The following is a 22,850-nucleotide window of genomic DNA, read 5'->3' as shown; positions in this document are numbered from 1 at the left end:
GTGGGACTATCAAATTGCTAAAATGCAGGTAAATGAAAAAGTAGGATGAAAATATATATATTGTTAGTGTGGAAGGATTATAATAAATAAATAAACAACTGAGATGAAAACTTGCACCTGTTCAATAGACCCTAAACAAATTTTTAAAGTTACATAGTGTTTGGTGAATTCCATTCTATTACACTTGAGATGGTTCTTCTACACAAAGAAATCTAGGCTGGTACTCCTCAGTCTACAAACAGCTCATTCAATTTCAAACTTTGGCTTTAGTACCTTTTTAGACTCTTATCTCTTTGCAAATTTAGAGAGCATTGATTATTCATATGTATCAAATGAGAAATTAAATATTTACTGAAATGGTGTAATTCTCTATCATGTTAACACAAATACCTTGTTTTGAAAACAAGTTTAATGAAAGGTACCACTTCATATCTTTATAAATTCAATATCTGGCTTAGTAGCAAACAATTGACTTCTCACTTCTGCTTCATTCAGTCTGTTGTGATATATGTTCTGTAAGCCTCTGGAAGACTGTGTTATAGTATTGAGAGTGAACGAAAGGTTAAAAAAGAAAAAAGCAAATAAACGAATAATGTTTTAGGCTTATTTAGAAAATGCTGTTGACCTTCATAGGGCCTCAGAGGAGGAAGGTGTGATCAGATCCACTTGGCAACAGCTGAACTAGTACATTTGTCTATTTTCGGTCTCCAGAATTACTTGCCCATTGGGACTCAGCTCAAATCCTGTTTCTAGGATGCTCTCCCAGTCTTTACATCTGTTTTGGCCCTGGGTATCTATGCAGTACACTTTAGAATTTATTGTTTTATGGTGTTTAACTTTCATGTTTGCCCATGATAAGTTTTCTCTTAAAATATCGTGTTTCTTGAGAACAGGGATCTGCCTTATATTCTTTCCTATTCTCATGTACCAACGTTAAGAAAACTTGGTGAATTAAACTAAAGTAACGTGTAATCTGTTTTTACTGAGATTGTTGGTAACACGTTGTACTTCCTCTTTCCCAACCCTGAATAGTCACACACACATTAAAATTATTTTATCATCACTGTTTTAGTGTGTTTGAGTTTACACATTATGTCAAAAGATGTTCTATATGTTAGAAATGCACTAGTGAGCAAAGCAAACTTCCCATTTTTTGTCATTGTTGATTTTTTGGCCTTGGGATAAACTCAGTCTTCCTAACTATTGCTTGTTTAAATAGTGCTGCAATGGAGCCAGTTACAGGACTTTCTGAAAGCACTTGGGAGTAGAATCAAACCTGGTTGGATGGATATTTCATTGTGAGGATTCATCTACTGAGCCAAGGGCTGAAGGATATCTAGACAAAAAGGAAAATTTGTGTTCCAGGTAGAACAGATAGCTCATTGATTTGGGGAGCTTAATAGGTTCAGGCAATTCCGTAAAGCTGGAATGTTGTGTTTTATATTGTTGAGGGGTAATAAGAGGTCAGACTGAAAAGTGTGGAGGGATGTTCAAGGGCCTTAAATTGTAGAGTGTGCCCTGAGGGAATTAAGATTCCACTGTTGGGTTTTAAGGGTAAGTGGGTGGTGAGCTTTGTTTCCTGGGTGGATCACTTGACTTGTAGTATGGAGGAAAATAGGAATGCCTTTGGTTTCTACCTTTGCTTTCATTATGTGGCTACCTAAGAATTTCTAAAATTAATGGTTAACTGAGAGTGAGTTAGTAGACCATGAGAATAAATAGGTAAGCCAGCCATTTGGTTTTAAGGTAAGCAGTTGTAGGACAGGAAGGTTTTCCTTTTTACACTTTAAAGTTTTCAGCTGTAGAAATGGCCAGATAACATTAATATTGCATGACTGGTTTAGGTAATTGCATTAAGCATTTAAGATGAGCTCCGGTGCAGGTTCCCAGAAGAATGCTTACAGCTGTGTAGATGTCACATCTGATGATAGGATTTGCTTAAAGCAAAAACAAAGTCAAAAAAAGCAGAAACTTCTTCCAGTGCTCCTCAGCCCCATAAATATAATGAGTAACTCCTGTGTAACCCAAGACAAGGGGGCAAATAAACACTTTCCTGAGGCCCACTCAGAAATATATATTACTAAAAAGCAGGGAGAAAAACTTTGGTGATAGTAGAAAGATGAATGTGTGTCTGGAGTTAGGTGGACAGAAAGAGATAAAAAGACAAAGCCTAGGATTTTTAGCACAGGGAAACTCTTCAGTGTGATAAATGCATGTCATTATTTATTGGTCCAAATCCATGGAATGCACACCATTAAGATGCATTCTTAAACTATGGACATTGAAAATGATGTGTCAATGTAGGTTCATCAATTACAGTAAAAGAACCATTCTGATGGGGGTTGATGATAATGGAGGAGGCTCTCTGTACATGGGAAAGAGGAATATATGTGCAGTTTTTGTAACTTCTGTAAACCTAAAAACTGCTCCAAAAATAATTAAAAAAAATAGCACATCTCCCGAGGGCTCGTGAAATTTGGTATTTTTGTAATCTTGGAATCTTGTAGATGTCAGTGTTTTAAACATACCTAGATATGGTACAGGAATTTCTGGTTAAATAATATTGTTGAATATTGGTTTTCTTTTGATGATAGGCGGGTGATGGACAAGCCCAAATTATTTCCTGCCTTTAACCCATAATGTTAATACAAGTGGGAGGGTATTTTTTTTTAACAAGATTAAAGAGAAAATGTTCTGTTAAACTCCTGGAGTTTGGGCTCCTGCTATATAAAATAATGGGAATTGCTTTGGTTCTTTTGAATTTATAAAGTATAAGTTTCTGTATCTTAAAATAAGTTATTGGATGGATTATTGGGATCTGAAACTACATCTGAAGACAAACAACATTGTGACTTTTGATAATACCAAAATTCAGTGATTAAATACTTCTGGGAAAAAAGGTAATACTTTTTGCTATGTTTTAAAATGATAGCTGTCCTAGGAAATGTTTATTTTTGAAAATAGGTGCTAAAAATAATTATTTCTAGATTACATAGGATTGGAATAAAGGTTAGACAATTAAAAATTATCTTGTGGTATCTGGTGCAATGGCCCATGGCTAAATCCTTACCTTGCATATGCCAAAATCCCATGTGGGCAGTTCATGCCCTGGCTGCTCCAGTTCCATCCAGCTCCCTGCTTGTGGCCCGGGAAAGCAGTAGAGGATGACCTAAAGCCCTGGGACCCTGCATCCATGTGGGAGACCTGGAAGAGGCTCCTGGCTCTTGGCTTTGCATCGGCTCAGCTCCAGCCACGGCAGCCATTTGAGGAGTGAACTGAGGATCTTTTTTCCCAACTCTTTTCTCTGTAGGTGTGCATTTCTAATAAAAATAAATGTTAAAAGAAAAAGCTTGTTATATTTTACTTGTATGAATTCAGATCTAGAGTTCCTAATCAGAACCACAAAACTTAGAAAGTAATTTGTGTGTTTACTTTCTCATTTGCAGATACTAGGGGAGAAGCTAATTGGGTAAAGTGGGTGCATAGGCTATTAGAATTTAATTTTTTTGAGAAACCATTTGCAAACAACTGCCACAAACTTTAACTTAATCAGGCTATACAACTCCAAACTCAAAAGACATGTAATAATTAATTACCTCCATCTTTTGTTTAATAGTAGTGATCTTTTCTTTTGATTCACCACTAACATTTTATGATCAAAATGCCTTCTCGGCCTCTATTGCAATGGATAGTTTATAACGCTAAATGTGCTTGTTTTGTTGCTATCTCCAAAATTGGAGCAGTTATCAAAGGTGATAACTTAAGGGAGATGATACTCTCAAATTCTTTTATGTAAAATAAATTTACTTCCTTTTTGCCTGGGGGGCGGGGGGAGGAACCCATGTTCTCTGGCTTCACCCAGGCAATTCACCAGTACTTGGGAATTTGAGGAGAAAAGAGTTATCAATTACTATATTGCTTATATTGCTTACATTATTTTATTCCTAAGATGATGATTTAATTTTTTTATGTTAATTAAGAAGATACAGACCTCTACACAGAGAGCTTCCATTGGGACTGAACCAAGGTTGAGGCTGGAACTGGGAACTCAATCCAGGTCTTCTGCTTGGGTGTTCGGAACCCAATTACCTGTCTCCCAGAGTCTGTATTAGTAAGAAACTAGATCCACGAGTGGATGACCCTCTAAAATGGGATATGGGCATTTAATGTCCAGGCCACAACTGCTAAGAGTACACACCTACTAGATCCACTGGGCCCAGTGGGGTGGCCTAGCAGCTAAAGTCCTCGCCTTGAACGCACAGGGATCCCATATGGGTACCAGTTCTAATCCCGGCAGCTCCACTTCCCATCCAGCTCCCTGGTTGTGGCCTGGGAAAACAGTCAAGGACGGCCCAAAGCCTTGGGACTCTGCACCCACGTGGGATACCCAAAAGAAGTTCCTGGTTCCCGGCTTTCGATTGGTGCAGCACCAGCTATTGCGGTCACTTGGGGAGTGAATCATCGGACGGAAGATCTTCCTCTCTGTCTCTCCTCTCTGTATGTCTGACTTTGTAATAAAAATGAATAAATAAATCTTTAAAAAAAAAAAGATCCTCTTAAATATGGGTTCTTAATGGGGCCGGCACTGTTCCACAGCAAGTTAATCCACTACCTGGAGTGTTGGCATCCTATATGGGCTGGTCCACTTCTGATTCAGCTCCTTGTTACTGTGCCTGGGAAAGCAACAGAGGATGGCTCGAGTGCTTGGGTTCCTCTCATCTGGGAGACCCAGAGGAAGCTATTGGCTCCTGACTTCAGACCTGCAACGCTCCAGCCATTGCAGCTATTTGGAGAGAGAACAAGCAAATGGACTATATCCCTCTTTTTCTTTCCTAACGCTGCCTTTCAAAACCTTTATGATCAAAAGATTTGAGGTGATTCTTTTTTTTTCTTTTTGAAGATTTATTCTCATTTCAAAGAAAAATTTACATAGAGAAAGAGAGGCAGATCATCCATCCTCTGTTTTACTCCATAAATGGCAGCAGTGGCCAGGAGCCTCTTCCAGGTCCCACATGGGTGCAGGGTCCCAAGGACTTGAGCCATCCTCTGCTCCCTTCCCAGGTCATAAGCAGGGAGCTGGGTGAGAAGTGGAATAGTCAGGACACTAATCGGTACCCATACAGGATTTTGGTGCTTGAAGCTAGAATATGTCACTGCATTGGCCTGGAGTAGATTGTATCTTTTTAAATTATTTTTATTGCAAAGTCAGATATACAGAGAGGAGGAGAGACAGAGATCTTCCATTTGCTAATTTACTCCCCAAGTGACGGCAATGGCTGGTGCTGCGCTGATCCAAAGCCAGGAGCCCAGAGTCTCTTCTGGGTCTCCCAGACGGGTGCAATATCTCCAAGCCATTCTCTACTGTTCTCCCAGGCCATAAGCAGGGAGCTGGATGGGAAGCGGGGCTGCTGGGATTAGAACCAGCACCCATATCAGATCCTGGTGCATTCAAGGCAAGAACCTTAACCACCAGGCCACTGTGCCGGGACCCCCCCTTTATTTTTTTGAAGGGTTTTCTTACTGTCACAGCTTTTATGTTGAGATGAGGATAGTTTTTCTTTTTTAATTGCAAAGGCAGTTTTACAGAGAGGAGATTCAGAGAAAAGGATCTTCCATCCACTGACTCACTCTGCAAATGACTGCAACAGCTAGCACTCAGATGATCCAAAGCCAGGATCCAGGAGCTTCTTCCAGGTCTCCCACGTGAGTGCAGGGTCCCCAGGCTTTGGGCCGTCCTGTGCTGCTTTCCCAGGCTCTTTAACAGAAAACTAGATGGGAAGTGGAGCAACTGAGTCTTGAACTCAATTGCCTGTGTGGGATGCTGGATTTGCAGGTAGCTTTAACTGCTACACTCCTTTGCTGGTTCCAGCTCCACTTTTTCATAGGTGTCGATAGAACTTGAGAACAAAAGCAATAAAAAGTTTTGTTTTTTCTTTTTTGATATTGTTATAGCAGCTTTGTTTTTTGAGTTATTTCATACTTGAGAATATCTTGAAATTCAGTGTATGTGTTTATAAAGGGAGAAAATGAGATCTAAAATACTAACAGATTGGGAAAGCTTTGTCTCTGAAAATGAAATTAGAATCATTGTTCGGGCCCGGCGGCGTGGCCTCGCAGCTAAAGTCCTCGCCTTGAACGACCAGGATCCCATATGGGCGCCAGTTCTAATCCCGGCAGCTCCACGTCCCATCCAGCTCCCTGCTTTTGGCCTGGGAAAGCAGTTGAGGATGGCCTAAGGCTTTGGGACCCTGCACCCGCGTGGGATACCCAGAAGAAGTTCCTGGATCCTGGCTTCGGATCGGCATAGCATCGGCCATTGCGCTCACTTAGGGAGTGAATCATCGGCCCAAAGATCTTCCTCACTGTCTCTCATCCTCTCTGTATATCTGACTTTCCAATAAATAAATAAATCTTTTTTTTAAAAAAAGAATCATTGTTTGTTAGAAGTTATAAACTGCTTTTCACCTGTTTTAAACTGAAATCTAAAGCTCCCTCTGGCAGATATATAATATATATTCACTAAATTTCTGAAATTCTTAGATATTATAAAGTTGAGGGTTAATTTCTCTGTACTAATCTATTCCTTATATTCCCATGGTAGGTCATGAGTAATTGGTATAGAAAATTATAGATAGTGACTCATGTAGTACATGGCACATGGTGTACATTTTGTAAATCAATTGTATTTCAATTGCAGCATTTTATAAATGTGCTACTTAGTAAAATAAAAATACTACACTTTAAATAAGACATTTAAATGGCCCTCAGAAAATGTTCTGTTTTCTAGTTGTCAGATCTTTTTAATATTCCAGGCTAATAGGAGAGCTGATTTTGAATATTTTCTCATAGATTCACATGTGAAAATCAGCAAACAGACCTTTGCCACTTGTGTGAAGTGGCTATTTAGCCATGAAACACACTGTGTTTATTGCCATTGCCTTGCAGATACGTTCTTTCTGGCAGTGCTGTCCATATTTGGTGGCTCTGCATGGAGTGCCAGGTGGTGCTGAAAAGCATCGCACAGTGAAGCGTGGATGTATCTAGGGTTGACATTTGTTAGCCCTTACTGCTGAAGGGAAAGGGAAAATCTGTTTTTCCATATGTTTATGCTTTTTTTTTTTTTGCCTGCAGTTTTGTCCAGATGGTCTTATGAACATTGTTTACTTTGGGGTGCTATCCCAGATGTTTGGGAAACTGATGGATAAATGTAGTACAAAGATACATAAATCATTTGTATATTATAGTTTCTACGATATTTATTTGGGTAAGATTAAGATATTGCTGGGAATATTTTTTCAAGTGAATAATGCATATCTAAATATTTATATATAGTTATAATCTATAGTTCTTCAACCATTCTGTTTTTATACTCAAAAGCTTAAAAAAATGGCAGTATTTGTTGAGAGTTTACATACTTTTGAGGAGTTATATTTGTTTGGGGCTGCACAGATCCAAATGTGTACAAATCTTACATAATTCTCACTACATATAAAACACTAAAGACAATTTGAGTGGTTAAATGACAATGGACTTGTAATTACAAGATTACACATTGTGACTTTTGACAGTGATCTTATTTAACCTGTCAGAGACTGGGTTTTGTAAATGTGAAGTGAAAGCCTACCTGAAAAGATAGAATAATGCTTGGATTTTTTTAAAAATTGTTTTTTGTTATTTTCCTTGATAGTTTTGCAGGAAATGCTTGGATTTTAAATACCCCTTCACATTTTGTCTCTAAAAGTCACTGGAATTGTCTCTGTTGGCAGAAGCTATACTCAAGTCTGAATTTGCCTTCTAGGCTCTAGGTAGAATCTTAGACTTAAGCTGACATATTAGTACTACAGGAATCTAGCTAGAAGTTAAAAAGTAAATCTGAGGGGAAAAACACATAAAATGTCCAGGAAATTAATAAGAAGAAAAACAATGGGCGTGAAGGATGATGGCTTGTGGCTATCTGCATTGAGACTGGAATACCTTGGCAGAGGAAGCTCTCAGGGCTGCTCTCAAACGCAAGCATGATGTTCACCATCCCAGGCACTTTACAGTTATCTGCTCGTTTAATCCTCATGAAAAAGATGGAGAGAAGATTTGTGAACCCAGTTGGTTGAAACTGGGGCTGCACATCTATTTTTTTCAGTCACGAATGCCAGCTCAAACCCTGTCTGAGCCAGTGAGCGGGCACAAGTGTGCATGAGCTCAGTGGGAGCATCCACAGGATGGCAGCTTCTCTCTACTGTGCCTGATCTTGGTCTTGGCCCTGAGGACAAGAACCCCTAAGTCCCAGCTTATCTCCCTGGATGCCATTTACAGGGAGGAGGTATTTTAATTTATTCCCCTGGAGAACTCAACAAAAACAGAATAGAGTTCAACTACTGGATCTGTTGTTTATTCTTGTAAATTTTCATTTATGTTCTTTTTTACTTTTTAATTTTTTAAGATTTATTGATTTTTATTGGACAATCAGATATATATAGAGAGACAGAAAAGAAGATCTTGTGTCTACTGATTCACTTCTCAAGTGGCTGCAACAGCTGCAGCTGAGCCAATCTGAAGCCAGGAGCCGGGAGCCTCTTCCAGGTCTTCCATGCAGGTACAGGGTCCCAAGGCTTTGGGCCATCCTCGACTGCTTTCCCAGGCCACAAGCAGGGAGCTGGATGGGAAGCAGGGGTGCCAGGATTAGAACTGGTGCCCATATGGGATCCCGGGCACATTCAAGGCAAGGCTTGTGGCCTGGAAAAGCAGTCCAGGATGGCCCAAAGCCTTGGGACCCTGCACCTACGAGGAAGACCTGGAAGAAGCTCCTGGCTCCAGGTTTTGGATTGGCTCGGCTCCAGCCGTTGCGGCCTTGTGGGCAATGAACCATTGGATGGAAAATCTTCCTCTCTGTCTCTCCTCCTCTGTGTGTATCTGCCTTTCCAATAAAAATAAAATAAATTAAAAAAAAAAACATAAGAGATGAGAGAAAAATAGCATCTCAGCAAAACCAAAACACTGAGAATTTGGGAAAATCCTTGTCAAGCTTCAAAGTATAATCCACCTTCCTCGTCCATGGGTTCTGTGTGCATGAATTCATCAAACCTCAGATTGACAACATTGAAAAAAAAAGTATGTCTGTACAGAATATATGCAGGCTTCTTGACATTCTCTAAACGGGACAAAATAATTCTTTACATGTGTTCCAACTACACTTGATTATGATTCACAGTATTACAGAAGTGTCAGCAGAAGCCTCTGTGACAATGTGTAAATACTGCAATATCATAATCAAGGAATTTCAGCCTCTGTGGATTTGGATGTCCTAAAGCCAGTTTCCACTCAGATAGTGACGAACATCTGTATAACGATTGTGATTTAGAGCAATTTGCTATAAATTACATTTAATCTTGTCAATTCTTAAGTGTTAAGAATTACTGATTTTTAATTATTAAACATATACTTTTCAAGTCTGCATTATAAACATCTAAACTATGCCTCGTGTATCATACACTTAGGTATGTAACTTTTTGTGTTATGACCTAGTAGGGCTCTGAACTTTTAAAAACTTTTTAGACAGTGTTAAGCTTACAGAAAGCTGAAAGAATAGTAGAAAATTTGCCACAATAAGCTGTTCATTTTCATAATGTCATTATTGTTTTTGTGTTTATTGGTTGATATTTTGTTATAAGGAACATGCCCCTTGCCTACTTTTTCTAATTTTAAATGTCAATTCAAATTTACTGAGTCTGTTACAGTACCATATTGGCACCAATGGGAACCGATTCAATATGGTGTCTGTGCATGTTTATGTATTCCCATTACTTTGTATTTCTGTGTTCTGTAGCATAACAAGTGCTGGAGGCTCTTTTTGTATTTTTGCTGCTTCTGACCTAGAGTCAGCGTTTTCTTCAAAAATCCTCATTTTTTTGTGAGCAATGTTATTTAGAAAGTACATTCTTTCTTAGGTGTTTTTCAACTGCATTATTTCACATTCAACTTTTTCGCTGTTGATGTTTTCAAATACTTGTTAATAGGCAAGGCATTGTTAAAGAGTGAAAAAGAAGGAGCTTCTATCCACTGATTCAGTCCCCAGGTGACTGCAATAGCTGAGGTTGGGTTAGGCCAAAGTGGGGAGCCAGAAAACCCATCCAGGCGTTCCATGTAGGTGGCAGGGGCCAAGCACTTGGGCCACCTTCAGTTGATTTTCTCAGGCCACTAGCAGGGAGGTAGCTGTTTCGGAAGTGGAGTAGCCAAGGCACAAAACAGTGCCCATGTGGGATGCCAACAGTGGCAGACAGCAGCTGTTACCTGCTCACATTGAACTTTAAATCATTTGCAAGTTATTCTGTGTTATACTTAAAATTAGCTTCAGTTAATTGTTGTAGCTTAATGGGTAACAACATCAAGCACATTTATGTGTTTGTCCTTGACTTTTCAGGAGCACTCTTCCAAGGAGACAGGCCTTTAGGTAAGACAGCTAAACTACCAAATGATATTTCATTTTGTATCTTACACCCATTGTTTCTCTAACTTGTAGGTGCGGTTTCTAGACTCTTGAAATTTTGTGAAGAAAAATGTGAAGCAAATGAAATAAAGAAGGGAAGAAAAGGCAGCAGTGGATCATCTGTAAAAGGAATTACCAATTTAGGAAATGCTTATCTAAGTGTGAAAGGAATTACCAATTTAGGAAATACTTGCTTTTTTAATGCAGTCATTCAGGTAAAAGTTATCAGAAAGATTTGCAAAATGTAACAGATTGTCATAATTTATTTGACCATTGGCACACCTGTAGACTTTTAGACAACTGCTCAATGTTCCTCTAGAAATTTGTTTTTATTTTGTTTATTTTAGATTATCTTTGGTCACTGTCTTCACCGCTTCCTTCTTTGTGTATAATACTTCAGAAAGGTCATCTGTGTATTTTACAATTGATTTATTAGTAATAATAACATTACCAAATGTGAAATGTACTCAACTAGATATCTTAACATTTTTGATATACTGTATGAAGTTTGAGAATGTATTTCATAAAACCAAATAATCAAATTAGAAGACTTTACTTTTCCTTTCTTTTAGAACTTGGCACAGACTTATATTCTGACTGAACTTATGAATGAGATGAAAGAAAATGGTACGAAATTCAAGATTTTTCCTTCCTTAGACTCTCAGCTGGTGAGTAAGGTTAACTATCTGGATAATAGCTATTTATAGATGAACTGTTGATTTTGCCATAATGTATTCTGCCTGTTTCTAAGAACTCTCAACTAGAATGGTAGTCGGGGGACTTTAAAAACGTATATAATTCAAAAGCATTTTATAGGAGCTGACATTGTGGCTCAGAGGGTTAAGCTATACCTGCAATGCTAGCGTCTCATCCCAGAGTGGTTCAAATCCTAGCTGCTCCATTCTGATCCAGTTGCCTGGTGAGCTTGGGAAGGCAGTGGAGAATGGTTCAGGTACTTGACTCTGTCATCCATGTGGGAGACCTGGATGAGTGACCCAGTCCCAACTATCACAGCCTTTAGAAGAGTAAATCAGTGAAAGATTTCATTTCTTTCTTCTTATTTATTTTTTAAATGCTATTTAATTTTATTTTTGATGATGATTCCTGAGTTGACCAGGTGGGATGGGTCAAGGGTTAAGGGAAAGTGGGTGAGACCATTGTTTCCAGATTTTTTTCTTCTTCCTAAATCTGGGGGACATAGGAAATAATGGGAGAGACCACACCTAGCCTCCCAATTGCCTCAGTACCCAGGGATGGGGAACAGCCACCTGATGTCATCCTTGGGTCCCTGACATGGAACATGCTCTAAGGGTTCTGCCAAGTGGCTTCCATAATTCTGAAACTATGCTGTTGATCTCTCCACTCTAAGGATGAGGAAATTCTTTCAAGGTGCATTGGCTGACATAGTCCACCCGAGTCTCCAATCACTCAGATATGTACTGTCAATACCTGGCTGGGGTGGTTGACCAATTCGTTCTGCCCTGTTCCTCTGCTACGGCACCAGATGTCTGCAGGTCCCAAAGACTGCCATATCCTCCATGTGCATCTGGGTATGCTATCCACTGCTCCATCTGAGCCACTCAGTTCTGACACATGCATTCCACAGTCAGCAAGAACAGTGGCTTTGTCGATGGAAGTCCCTTGGAAGTCATTCCTCACCTGCAACATACTCCCTCAGCAGTCCTCCCTTTCATACATTGCTTTGCCCCTTTCCCTTGTTAATCCGCAGTCCCTGTGTCCAGGAGCACATGGGGTGCTGGGCAACAAATGACACTCATGCAGCCAGCCCAGGCCAGGCTAAAGGCCTGTGGCTCCAAATGGCACATGCATGGGCTGGCACAAGCCAGGCCAGGGGCCCATGCTAGTGCCAAATCCACCCATATATCTTTAAATAAATAAACAAATAAAAAAAATTTTTTAAAGATTTATTTTATTTTTATTGGAAAGGTGGATATACAGAGAGGAGAGACAGAGAGGAAGATCTGCCGTCCCATGATTCACTCCCCAGGTGGCCACAACGGCTGGAGCTGAGCCAATCTGAAGCCAGGAGCCTCTTCCGGATCTCCCACGCGGGTGCAGGGTCCCAAAGCTTTGGGCTGTCCTCGACTGCTTTCCCTGGGCCACAGGCAGGGAGCTGGAAGGGAAGCGGGGTTGCTGGGATTAGAACCGGCGCCCATATGGGATCCTGGGTGTGCAAGGCGAGGACCTTAACCACTGCACCATCGCGCCGGGCCCAACAAATAAAAATTTTAAATATGGGTGATTGGGCCCGGCGCAGTGGCGCAAGTGGTTAAAGGTCCTCACCTTGCACGCCCGGGATCCCATATGGGCGCCGGTTCTAATCCCGGCAGCCCCACTTCCCTTCCAGCTCCCTGCCCGTGGCCCGGGAAGGCAGTTGAGGACAGCCCAAAGCTTTGGGACCCTGCACCCATGTGGGAGACCCTGAAGAGGCTCCTGGCTTCGGATCGGCATAGCATCGACCCGTTGCGCTCACTTGGGGAGTGAATCATCGGATGGAAGATCTTCCTCTCTCTCTCTCCTCTCTGTATATCCACCTTTCCAATAAAAAAAATAATAAAAATAAATCTTTAAATATGGGTGATTACGTAGGCATACTGGTATAGTTAACACAATGAATACAGTTGACAATGAATAAACAAAGTTGGAAGGGAAGAAAATTCCAAAGTAAAGCATGTTAATCCTTCACACAATTTAACTGTTTTTGTCAAGCTTTGTCTCCTTTGAAAGAGGATGTGATTGTTGTTACATAATTCCTCTTTCTTAATTTTATTAGCAAGAAATTTAGGCCTAGAAACTATGTGGAGTTCTATTAATTTTGTGATTGTGAGGATGTATAGGTAAAAAATGAATAATTTTATTTGTAAGAGAGCCCTTTAAAGGAACAGTTACAGGCAACTAAAGATTTTTTTTTTTAAGATTTATTTTATTTTTTTATTGGAAAGGCAGATATACAGAGAGGAGAGACAGAGAGGAAGATCTTCCGTCCGATGATGCACTCCCCAAGTGAGCGCAATGGCCCATGCTATGCCAATCCGAAGCCAGGAGCCTCTTCTGGGTCTCCTACGCGGGTGCAGGGTCCCAAAGCTTTGGGCCGTCCTCGACTGCTTTCTCGGGCCACAGGCAGGGAGCTGGAAGGGAAGTGGGGTTGCTGGGATTAGAACCGGTGCCTATATGGGATCCCGGGCGTGCAAGGTGAGGACCTTAACCACTGCACCACCGCGCCGGGCCTGCAATTAAAGATTAATTTCATTCAAGCTAATGGTTTAATTAATGGTAGAATATGAAAATATCTGTGATTTTCAAGGCAAGGCATTTAGTCCTATTTTCACTTTTCCTATATTCATTTTACATATGAAGGAATAAATTTTATTTATTCCCTTGAGTTTAGTATATGTTACATCACTGTAGGCTCTTAATATTTTACTGTAAAGTTGTGTATTCCTGATGCAGTTAATCATGTTTTGAAGGACCCGCTGGTGGTGGAACTTTCCAGCCCTGGACCGCTGACCTCAGCTTTGTTCCTGTTTCTTCACAGCATGAGGGAGACTGAAAAAGGTCCACTTTCTCCAAAAGTCCTTTTCAGTCAGCTTTGTCAGAAGTGAGTACATAGTTTTAATGTAAATAATCATGAGTTCCAAAATACAAATATATTCATCATTAAGAGTTGTATTACAATTTGCTATTACTGCCTGAAGTTTCAAGAGGAAGAACCATTGGTTGAGTTGCAGCTCTGTGCTTTTTGTAAATCATGTCTCATGACCCTATGAAGAAGTGATCATCTGTCTCCATTATATGTGTAAGACAATGGAGACTCAGAGAAGTAGCCTATGTGGTCTGAGAGTGAAAGGCCTTGGAACCAATTAGACGTCAGTCCTGACTGACAACTGTTATGTCATCCTGTAAGGTGGGAAAATCAGAATTACAAAATCTAGAAACTACCATATCAGATCATGTAATTCACCTGGCTGCTTGTTTTTAAAATTTTATTTATATCAAAGCCCATAGAGAAATAGATTAACAGAGATCCTCCATCCACTGGTTCAGTCACCAGAAATGCATGCAATAGGCCTGGCTGGGCCAGGACAAAGCCAGGAGCACTTGGGATATGGGTCTCTTGCCATATGTGTCAGGAACGCAAGTGCAGGGTACATATCCACAGAAAGCCAAAATTAAAGGCAGAGCCAGGACTTCAACTTAGGCCCTCCAGTATGAAGCATAGATAGCTCAAGGATTTTCTTTCTTTCTTTGAAGATTTATCTTATTGGAAAGGCAGAGTTAGAGAAAGATCTTTCATGCTCTGATTCACTCCTCAAATGGTCACAACCATTGTGGCTGGGCTCACCTGGAGTCAAGAGCTTAATGTGGGTCTCCTTCGTGGATGCAGTGCCCAGACACTTGGGCTATCTTTTGCTGCTTTCCCAGGGAGCTGAATTGCAAGTGAGGCAGCCAGGGTTTCAGTTGATGCCCATTTCGGTTGCTAACATTGCATGTAGCAGCTTTATGTGTTATAGCACAATGTTGGTCCCCAAGTAACTTCTTAACCACAACAACAAATACCTACAGCTTCATAATTTGGTAGATGATTTTGAGTCAGGGTTTAAGTGAGTTTCTCAAGATATTATAGCATGTTTAAAAACAAAATCCTTAAATGCCTGGAAATAAATACTGTAAAGTACCTTATTATTTTTTTTCTTTTTATAGATTTATTTATTTGAAAGGCAGAGTTACAGAAAGAGGTTAGGGGGAGGAAGAGACAGAAAGATATCTTCTGTCTGCTAGTTCACTCCCCAAATGGCCACAACAGGTGGAGCTGGCCCCAGTCCAAAATCAGGAGCCAAGAGCTTCTTCCAGGTCTCCCAAGTAGGGAACAAGGCCATCCTCTGCTGTTTTCCCAGGCTCATTAGCACAGAGCTAAAAGGGAAGTGGAGTACCCAAGACTTGAACTCGCATTCATTTGGGGTACAAACACTACAGGTGGCAGCTTTTACATGCTGTGTCAGGACACAGATCCCAACCTCGTTTACTTTAATGCACTTGTTTATCTCATATCTGAAAAACTGAGCAGCTGCCTTATGTCAATTTGCTAGAAATCAGAAGCACAAAATGTATAATTTATTAATAATGGACCCTGTGCTCCTCATGGAACTACTAAAATTATGCAGTCTACAATACTGAAATAATTAGGAAGAAGGTTATTTATATGTGAACTCAGTATATTTTAAATAGACTTCAAAATATTGAATGCTTTGTGAGTTTTGTTTGGCTGGAAAAAATCTGTTTCTTCAAAGCCTGAAGACCAAAAAACCTTAAAAATCTCATGGAGTTAAAAGGTTTTTAGGGGTCAGGTATTTGGTGTTATTGTTGGGATGCTACCTAGATAGCGTGCCAATATCCCAGGTTGGAATGCCTGCGTTCGAGGCCTTGCACCGTTTCCAATTTCAGATCTCTACCTGTGGACATCCTGGAGGCTGAGGGTGATGGCACAACTACTTGGGGTCCCGCCACCCATGAGGAGGGCCTTCATGAGTTCCGGACTCCTGGCTTCAGCTGGCCCAGCCCCTGGGGTTGTGGGCATGTGCATGGTGGATTTCTGTCTCTATCTCTGCTTTTCAAACACATTTAAAAAAATTTAGAACATTATTTGCCATGGAAATATCTTTGACTCTGCCAAAACTTTTATTTATACAATTTCTTCCTGGTTTTATACAAATTGAAGAGATTAAAATTGAAGTTACAATTTTACAGTACATTCAAATTATCAAAATTCAAACTCCTTTCTTTTTATTCCTCAGAATTAACTACAACAGAATGAGTGTCTCTTATGTGGAATTCTTGGGCTCTGAAGTGCTTCAGATTTTTAAATTTGGAAGATTTTTTTTTCAGTATTTGCATATACTCTTTGAGTTACTTAAGGGTCAGACTCCAAGTCTAAGCTTGGAGTTCATTTATGTTTAATAGACTTTATACACACAGGCTGAGCGTAATTTTCCTTAGTGTTTCTGGATGGCGCTTGTATAATCTTATTGCAGTCTCAGTGGAATTTTCTATTTGTTGCATCTTGTGCTCAGATAACTTCAGACTTTGGAGCAATTGAATTTTGAATTTTTGTATTAGAGATGCTTCGCTTGTATTTGTTTTTTTTTTTTTTCTTTTTGATAGTGATCATGCATATACATTTATAAATTGTACTTTGCTTGTTGTGATTGATTTTATACATCTTTCATATTTGTATGTAGCTGTAATTTTTATATGTATATATGTGTTATTGCCCTTATGAAGTACATCAGTGAGATAAATTCTTACAAATAGAATAGTTATATCAAGTATTTTAAAAACTTAAAAATTTGTTTCATTGCATTTAGCTTTTTAATTTTTAATTTTTTAAAAAATATTTACACAATTGAGAGGGATGGATGCCCATGTGGGCCTCTAATTAGGGCGGGGAGGGTCGGGTATAGAGTAAGGTATAAAGATTTGTTTTAGGTCTTTTTTTTTCTGTGCCCACACGGGAGAAGGGGACCACTCTGCTGTCAAAATACAACAGCACCCAAGGATGGGGGACAGTCATCTGATGATACCTTAGAGACCCTGGCGTGGGAAAGAGTGTTTGAGGGCATTATTTGATAGTTCTGAGAAGTTGTTGGTTTTTCTGTTTCAAGGTGAGAAAATCTTTCCAAGGTCTGTTAGTTGACTAAGTCCACCTTCGTGCATTCACAGACCCAGGAACGTGTTGCAGAACTTGGCCAGGAGAATTGTCTAAACTGTTCTACTTTCCTTCCTCTAAAGAGGCACTCAACATCCTCTGCTGGACTAGATGAGCTGGCCATCATGTCCCACATGTTCATGTGGACGTGCTGTCCGCTACACAGGCATCAGTAACTGAGGAGACTCATTCTGATACATGCACACCAAGGTTGGGCCACAAATCATGTAATTTTTCCCTGTGGCTAGGGTCTGAGTCCAGTGATCTAGTCAGTGAGTCCCCCAACAAACCTCATCTGGGGTGACCTCAGGCTTGACTCTTGTGTGCACCAGCCAGTGCAAGGTCAGGTTTGATCCATCACCTCCATCAGCCAACATATATACCAGTAGGTGCAGCTGTCTGGTCAGTTCCATACAGCTCCATCTCTCATGTGAACTGAGAGGTATTGTGGCCCAACCTAACCAGATCAACCCAGACCAGGTTCTCACATATACCAGTGGGTGCCTCAGCCTAGTAAGGAAGCTCTCAATGACCCCCATTAGGTCCACCCCAGGTCTGGTTTTTGTATATACCAGCCTTTGCTGTGGCCTGGCCTGGGCCAGTCTGTAGCACATCCAACTCTCAAGCACCCATGGGTACTGCAGCTTAGCTCAGCCTGACCAGCCCCAGACCTGGCCCTCACATATACCGACAGGTGCTGCCATCCTGTCTGGCCCATCTCCAGCCCTGTTTGTTTGTTTGTTTTTCAATGTCAGGTTTATTTGGGCTCATTTCTTTTTAAAGAGGAGTAATTGTCTTAATTTATTTTTATTACATAGTAATTATTTCCCCCAAAGTTAAAGGTGAGTAGTCACAAACAGAATAGTCACTTTTTCATTCCCCACTCCACTGTAACAATCCCACCCTAGTTACAATACATTTAAAACAGCAATGTTACGTTCAATGGAAATTTTCTAAAGTTTTTTTTTTAAACTTAGCAATTTATAGTATTCAAACAAGATTTTACAGAACTTTGTGCATTCTAGGGTAATCAAAAGAGTCTCATAACTCTAACAAGCCATAAATTAACAAATGAAGGATAGAACAGTCTTAGGAGGGGTGTGCAGAGGAATCTGCAATAACTTAGCAAGTGAGGAATAACTGAACTCTACATCCTGCCTAGAGAGGTCTAGGAAAAGCCAAATCGGGAGCCTGACCAGTAAGGTGTAGGCTGAGCAATTATAGGCCAGACGACTTCTTCCTGTCCAAAAGTTTCTATATTAGTCTCTCTCTGTCTATCTGAGCTAATTTTGCAGTTCCTGAGCGACCCTGATGCTCAGTGCAAGAGAGGATGGAGAGCCAAAGCTGTAACTGAGTAAGGACCAGAAGGAAATTTACAATTCTTCTATCTCTGCAGACCACCTGGGGATCCTGGCTGTTGTTCTGATGTCAACAGGGTCTATGAAGAGGGTTCTACAGCCCTGTTTCTTGTGCTTGCCAGCGATAGGTACAGCTTAGCAGGGGAGAGCCCACAGTTCCCCTAGAAGGCATGTTCCCATTCCCAGATCTTGCTGGGAATATTGCAGTTAGCCTGACAGGACTTGCACCCAGTCCTAGCACTTGCCAGCTGGTGCTGTGGCCTGGCCTAACATGCTCGCCCATATTCATTCTGGCTGTCATGCACACCAGTGAGTGAAGCAGCCTAGCCCAGCCTGACCTTCCCCCAGCATTTACTTTTAGAAAGATATATTTTAAGGTAATTTTTTAAATCTTGGTACAGATTTAAGCCATGTTTATCTATTTCAAAAATCATTCTGTTCCATTGATCTACATGTCTATCTTTTCCAAATACTCCACTGTTCTAATTACTTAGCTTGAGTCCTTGAAGTTTGCCTTTTTCAAACTTTTCTAGATCCTTTGCTTTATTTTCTCAATTTTAAAACTAGATGGTCATTTGGGATTGTATTGAATGTATTGATTTGGGAAGAACTTGATGTCTTAAGAATGAATAGCAAAAAAAAAACAAAATAGCCAATCTTTAAATCACTTGTATCATTTCAATTATTGATGCCTTTATTTTTTTTTCTCAACGGTGTTTATAGTTTTCAGAACAAATTCTGCTTATATTTTGTCTCATTTATTTTAAGATTTTAATGTTCTTATGCTACTTTTATAAATGACATTTTTAGATTTTTTTTCAAAGGTCTCTATTGACAATACGTAGAAATATATTTGGCTTATATATATATGCTTTGTTATCTTGTTCAACTCACTTGCTGTTCTTGCAAGCTTTATGTAGATTCTTTGGAATTTCCTGTTGGAGAATAATGCCATTGCTAATGAAGACCATTTTATTTCTTTTTTCCAAACTAATCCTTTTATATCTCCTTTCACTTGACTCTCAATATAAAGTTAATAAATGAAAGTGAACATCTTTGCTTTATTCATAATGGCAGGAGAGCATTCAGTCTTAAAATATGATAATGACAACTGTAGGCTTTTTCAAAGGTGCCTTGCATCAAAATTGAGGGAATTTTTATTAGTAGAAGAAGCTAGATCAGAGGTGGAGTAGCCCAGACTGGAACCAGGCATTTCTATATGGGGTGCAAGAAATCGAAGAGAAGTTTCAATTGCTTTGTGAAATGCCTGCCTCAGTCTGGTGTTTTTTGTTTGTTTGTTTTAAGGTTCATTATTTATTTGAGTGAGCTACAGAGTCTCAAGTGGGAAAGATATCTGCTGATTTACTCCAAATGACAACAATAACCAGGGTTGGGACAGGCTAAAGCCAGGAATCTTCTTCCTAGTCTTCTACAAGGATGGCAGGGGTGCAGTATTTGGATCGTGGTCTGCTGCTTTTCCCAGCCATTTGCAGGAAGCTGGATCAAAAGTGGGACAGCCAGGACATGCACCATCAGCCAAACAGGATAATGGTGTTGCAGACAGCAGCTTTATCTACTACACTGCAGTGTCACTGCCCCACTCCAGTCTGTATTTTAATATAAAAGAGTTCTGCTTTTCTTTTGATTATATATAGTAAGAGTATAATTAATCACAGTAAATGAGGCTTGAATACTGTTCTGTGGCTAGTTGTATGACCTGGCAAATTAAACAATCCCTTTCAGTTCTTATATGTCAGCTGTAAAATCAGTACATCCAGGACCAGTGCCATGCCCAGTAGGCTAAGCTTTTGCTTGTGGCCCTGACATCTCATGTGGGTATTTGTCGTGTCCAGCTGCTCCACTTCTGATCCAGCTCCCTGTTTAAGGCCTGGAGAAGCAGCAGAGAATCGCTGAAGTCCTTGGGCTCTTGTACCCACATGGAAGAAACTCTTGGCTCCTGACTTTGGACCTGCTCAGATCTCTGTAACTGTCTTTCAAATAAAAGTAGAGGGTTTTCTTTTTTTTGCTTTTTTTTTTTTTTAAAGAAAAATAGTGTTTCCAGAAAAAGTTACACGTACAATGCCTGGCACTAAGCTTGTCATGTATATAGTGATTGCTTCATAAATGGTAACCATATCCTTAGTGCACACTTGAGATCTCATCCTAACTGAAACAGTAAACCCATTTTCTTTCTATTTCATTGAGAAAGTAGGAAATTGAAGCTTTGATTCTGTCATTTCAAAGTGGTTATATATTAGAGTAACATATTGTTGATCAGCACTGGAATAATGACTTTTTCCTTCCTGTTTTGCTTTTAATCATAGGGCACCTCGGTTTAAAGATTTCCAACAGCAGGACAGCCAAGAGCTTCTCCATTACCTGCTGGATGTTGTGAGGACAGAAGAAACAAAGGTCAGCTCTCTTGTTTATTGCCTATTCCCTTTGAGAAGACAATACAAACTGAAAAGACTAATTTCTATTGTAACTTAAAAAATGAGACCCAGAAAGGGAGAGGTTGCATGCACTGGTTCATTGCCCATATCTCTACAATAACCAAGACTGCCAGGCCAAACCTAGTAGTCGTAAACTCCGAGTCTCCTGTATAAATGACAGGAACCCAATTATTTGAGCCCAGGGTCTGCAATGGTGCAAAGCTGGAATCAAGAACTAACTGTAGCTAGTTTGGGCTGCGGGCATTTTAATTGCTAGAATAACCTGCCACCACCAGCAGTTTCTCCTATAATTAATGTTAAAGATTTACTTATTTACTTATTTTTATTGGAAAGGTGGATTTTACAGAGAGGAGAGTCAAAGAGAAAGATCTTCCATCCACAGGTTCACTCCCCAAATGGCAGCAGTGGCTGGAGCTGAACTGATCCAAACCAGGAGACAGGAGTCTGCTTTGGATCTCCCATGCAGGTGCAGGGTTCCAAGACTTTCAGCAGTCCTCCACTGCTTTCCCAAGCTGTAAGCAGGGAGCTGGATGGGAAACAGAACATCTGGGACAGGAACTGGTGCCTACACAAGATGTTGGTGCTTAGAGTTGGAGGATTATCAAATTGAGCCATTGCACCAGCCTCTTCTATATGAAATTACTTTTTTACAAAATTATATTTTTTAAAAAAATAAGTAATTTGGTCCTGCTGTGATGGCTCAATGGCTAAATCCTTGCCTGCCAAGTATAAATGAATTGCTCGTAAGTGTTTGGCAAGATGAAATCTCCCTAAACTTCTACTTTACAAAAGAAATACTACTTAGAATTTCAATATTGCAGTACATCTATACTTTTTTTTTTTGAAGGCTTATTTAACATGAACAAATCACAGCGAGAGAAAGAGAGACAGGTTTTACATTCAGTAGTTCACTTCCTAGATGGCTACAACAGCCATTGATCTGAAGCCAGGACCCAGGAGCCTCTTCTGGGTCTCCCATGTGGGGATTTCATCTCTCTTCCACTGTTTTCCCAGGCAGTGAATTGGATAAGGAAGTGAAACAGCCAGAACTAGAACCAGTAATCATGTGGGGTGTTGGTTCTACAGGTAGAGGATTATCTTGCTACATCACTGTTCTGGCCCAACCTCCTCCTTTTTTTTTTTTTTTAAGATTTGTTTATTTTTATTGGAAAGGCGGATATACAGAGAAGAGGAGAGACAGAGAGGAAGATCTTCCATCTGATGGTTCACTCCCCAAGTGACCGCAATGGCTGGAGCTGTGCCAGTCCGAAGCCAGGAGGTCTTCCGGTTCTCCCACACGGGTGCAAGGGTCCCAAAGCTTTGGGCCGTCCTCGACTGCTTTCCCAGGTTAGAAACAGGTAGCTGGATGGGAAGCGGGGCTGCCGGGATTAAGAATCAGTGCTCATATGGGATCCTGGTGCATGCAAGGCGAGGACTTTAACCACTACACTGTCTCGCCGGGCCCTGGCCCTACCTTGTAATGCCAATTTTCAATGAGGAGAAATTTAGGGATCTAATATTTTCTTACAAGTGACCTTAAAAAAATGAGTTCGTCACTGCCTTATATTATGGTGTGTGTTACAATCCATCTATAACAGGTTATTTTTAGACTTTCACATTAAATTCATTGAATTCAGGGTCCGACATGGTGGCGTAGTGGCTGGGGTCCTCACTTTGCATGTGCCAGGATCCCATATGGGCACTGGTTCTAGTCCCGGCAGCCCCACTTCCAATCCAGCTCTTTGCTTATGGCCTAGGAAAGCAGTCGAGGACAGCCCAAAGCCTTGGGACCCTGCACCTACATAGGAGAACTGGAAGAGGCTCCAGGCTCCTGG

The 22,850-nt window shown here is 40.4% G+C and overlaps 1 protein-coding gene across 1 annotated transcript in view; it reads left to right on the top strand.

Annotated features, from left to right (window-relative positions):
- The window catches only part of USP45 (ubiquitin specific peptidase 45), a 74,322-nt gene that overhangs the window by 23,268 nt on the left and 28,204 nt on the right, over nucleotides 1-22,850 (top strand). Inside the window, exons 6-9 of the mRNA XM_040983807.1 lie at nucleotides 10,514-10,695; nucleotides 11,053-11,148; nucleotides 13,969-14,099; nucleotides 20,887-20,974. Coding sequence (XP_040839741.1) covers nucleotides 10,514-10,695; nucleotides 11,053-11,148; nucleotides 13,969-14,099; nucleotides 20,887-20,974 — 497 coding nt within the window. The remainder of the gene's footprint in view (nucleotides 1-10,513; nucleotides 10,696-11,052; nucleotides 11,149-13,968; nucleotides 14,100-20,886; nucleotides 20,975-22,850) is intronic.

The sequence above is a fragment of the Ochotona curzoniae genome, unplaced genomic scaffold, assembly GCF_017591425.1.
Source record: "Ochotona curzoniae isolate NIBS_2020 unplaced genomic scaffold, NIBS_Ocur_1.0 contig_3819, whole genome shotgun sequence".
Taxonomy (NCBI): Eukaryota; Metazoa; Chordata; class Mammalia; order Lagomorpha; family Ochotonidae; genus Ochotona; species Ochotona curzoniae.
Note: the sequence above shows the minus strand (reverse complement) of the source record. Positions and strands in the feature narration are given on the sequence as shown.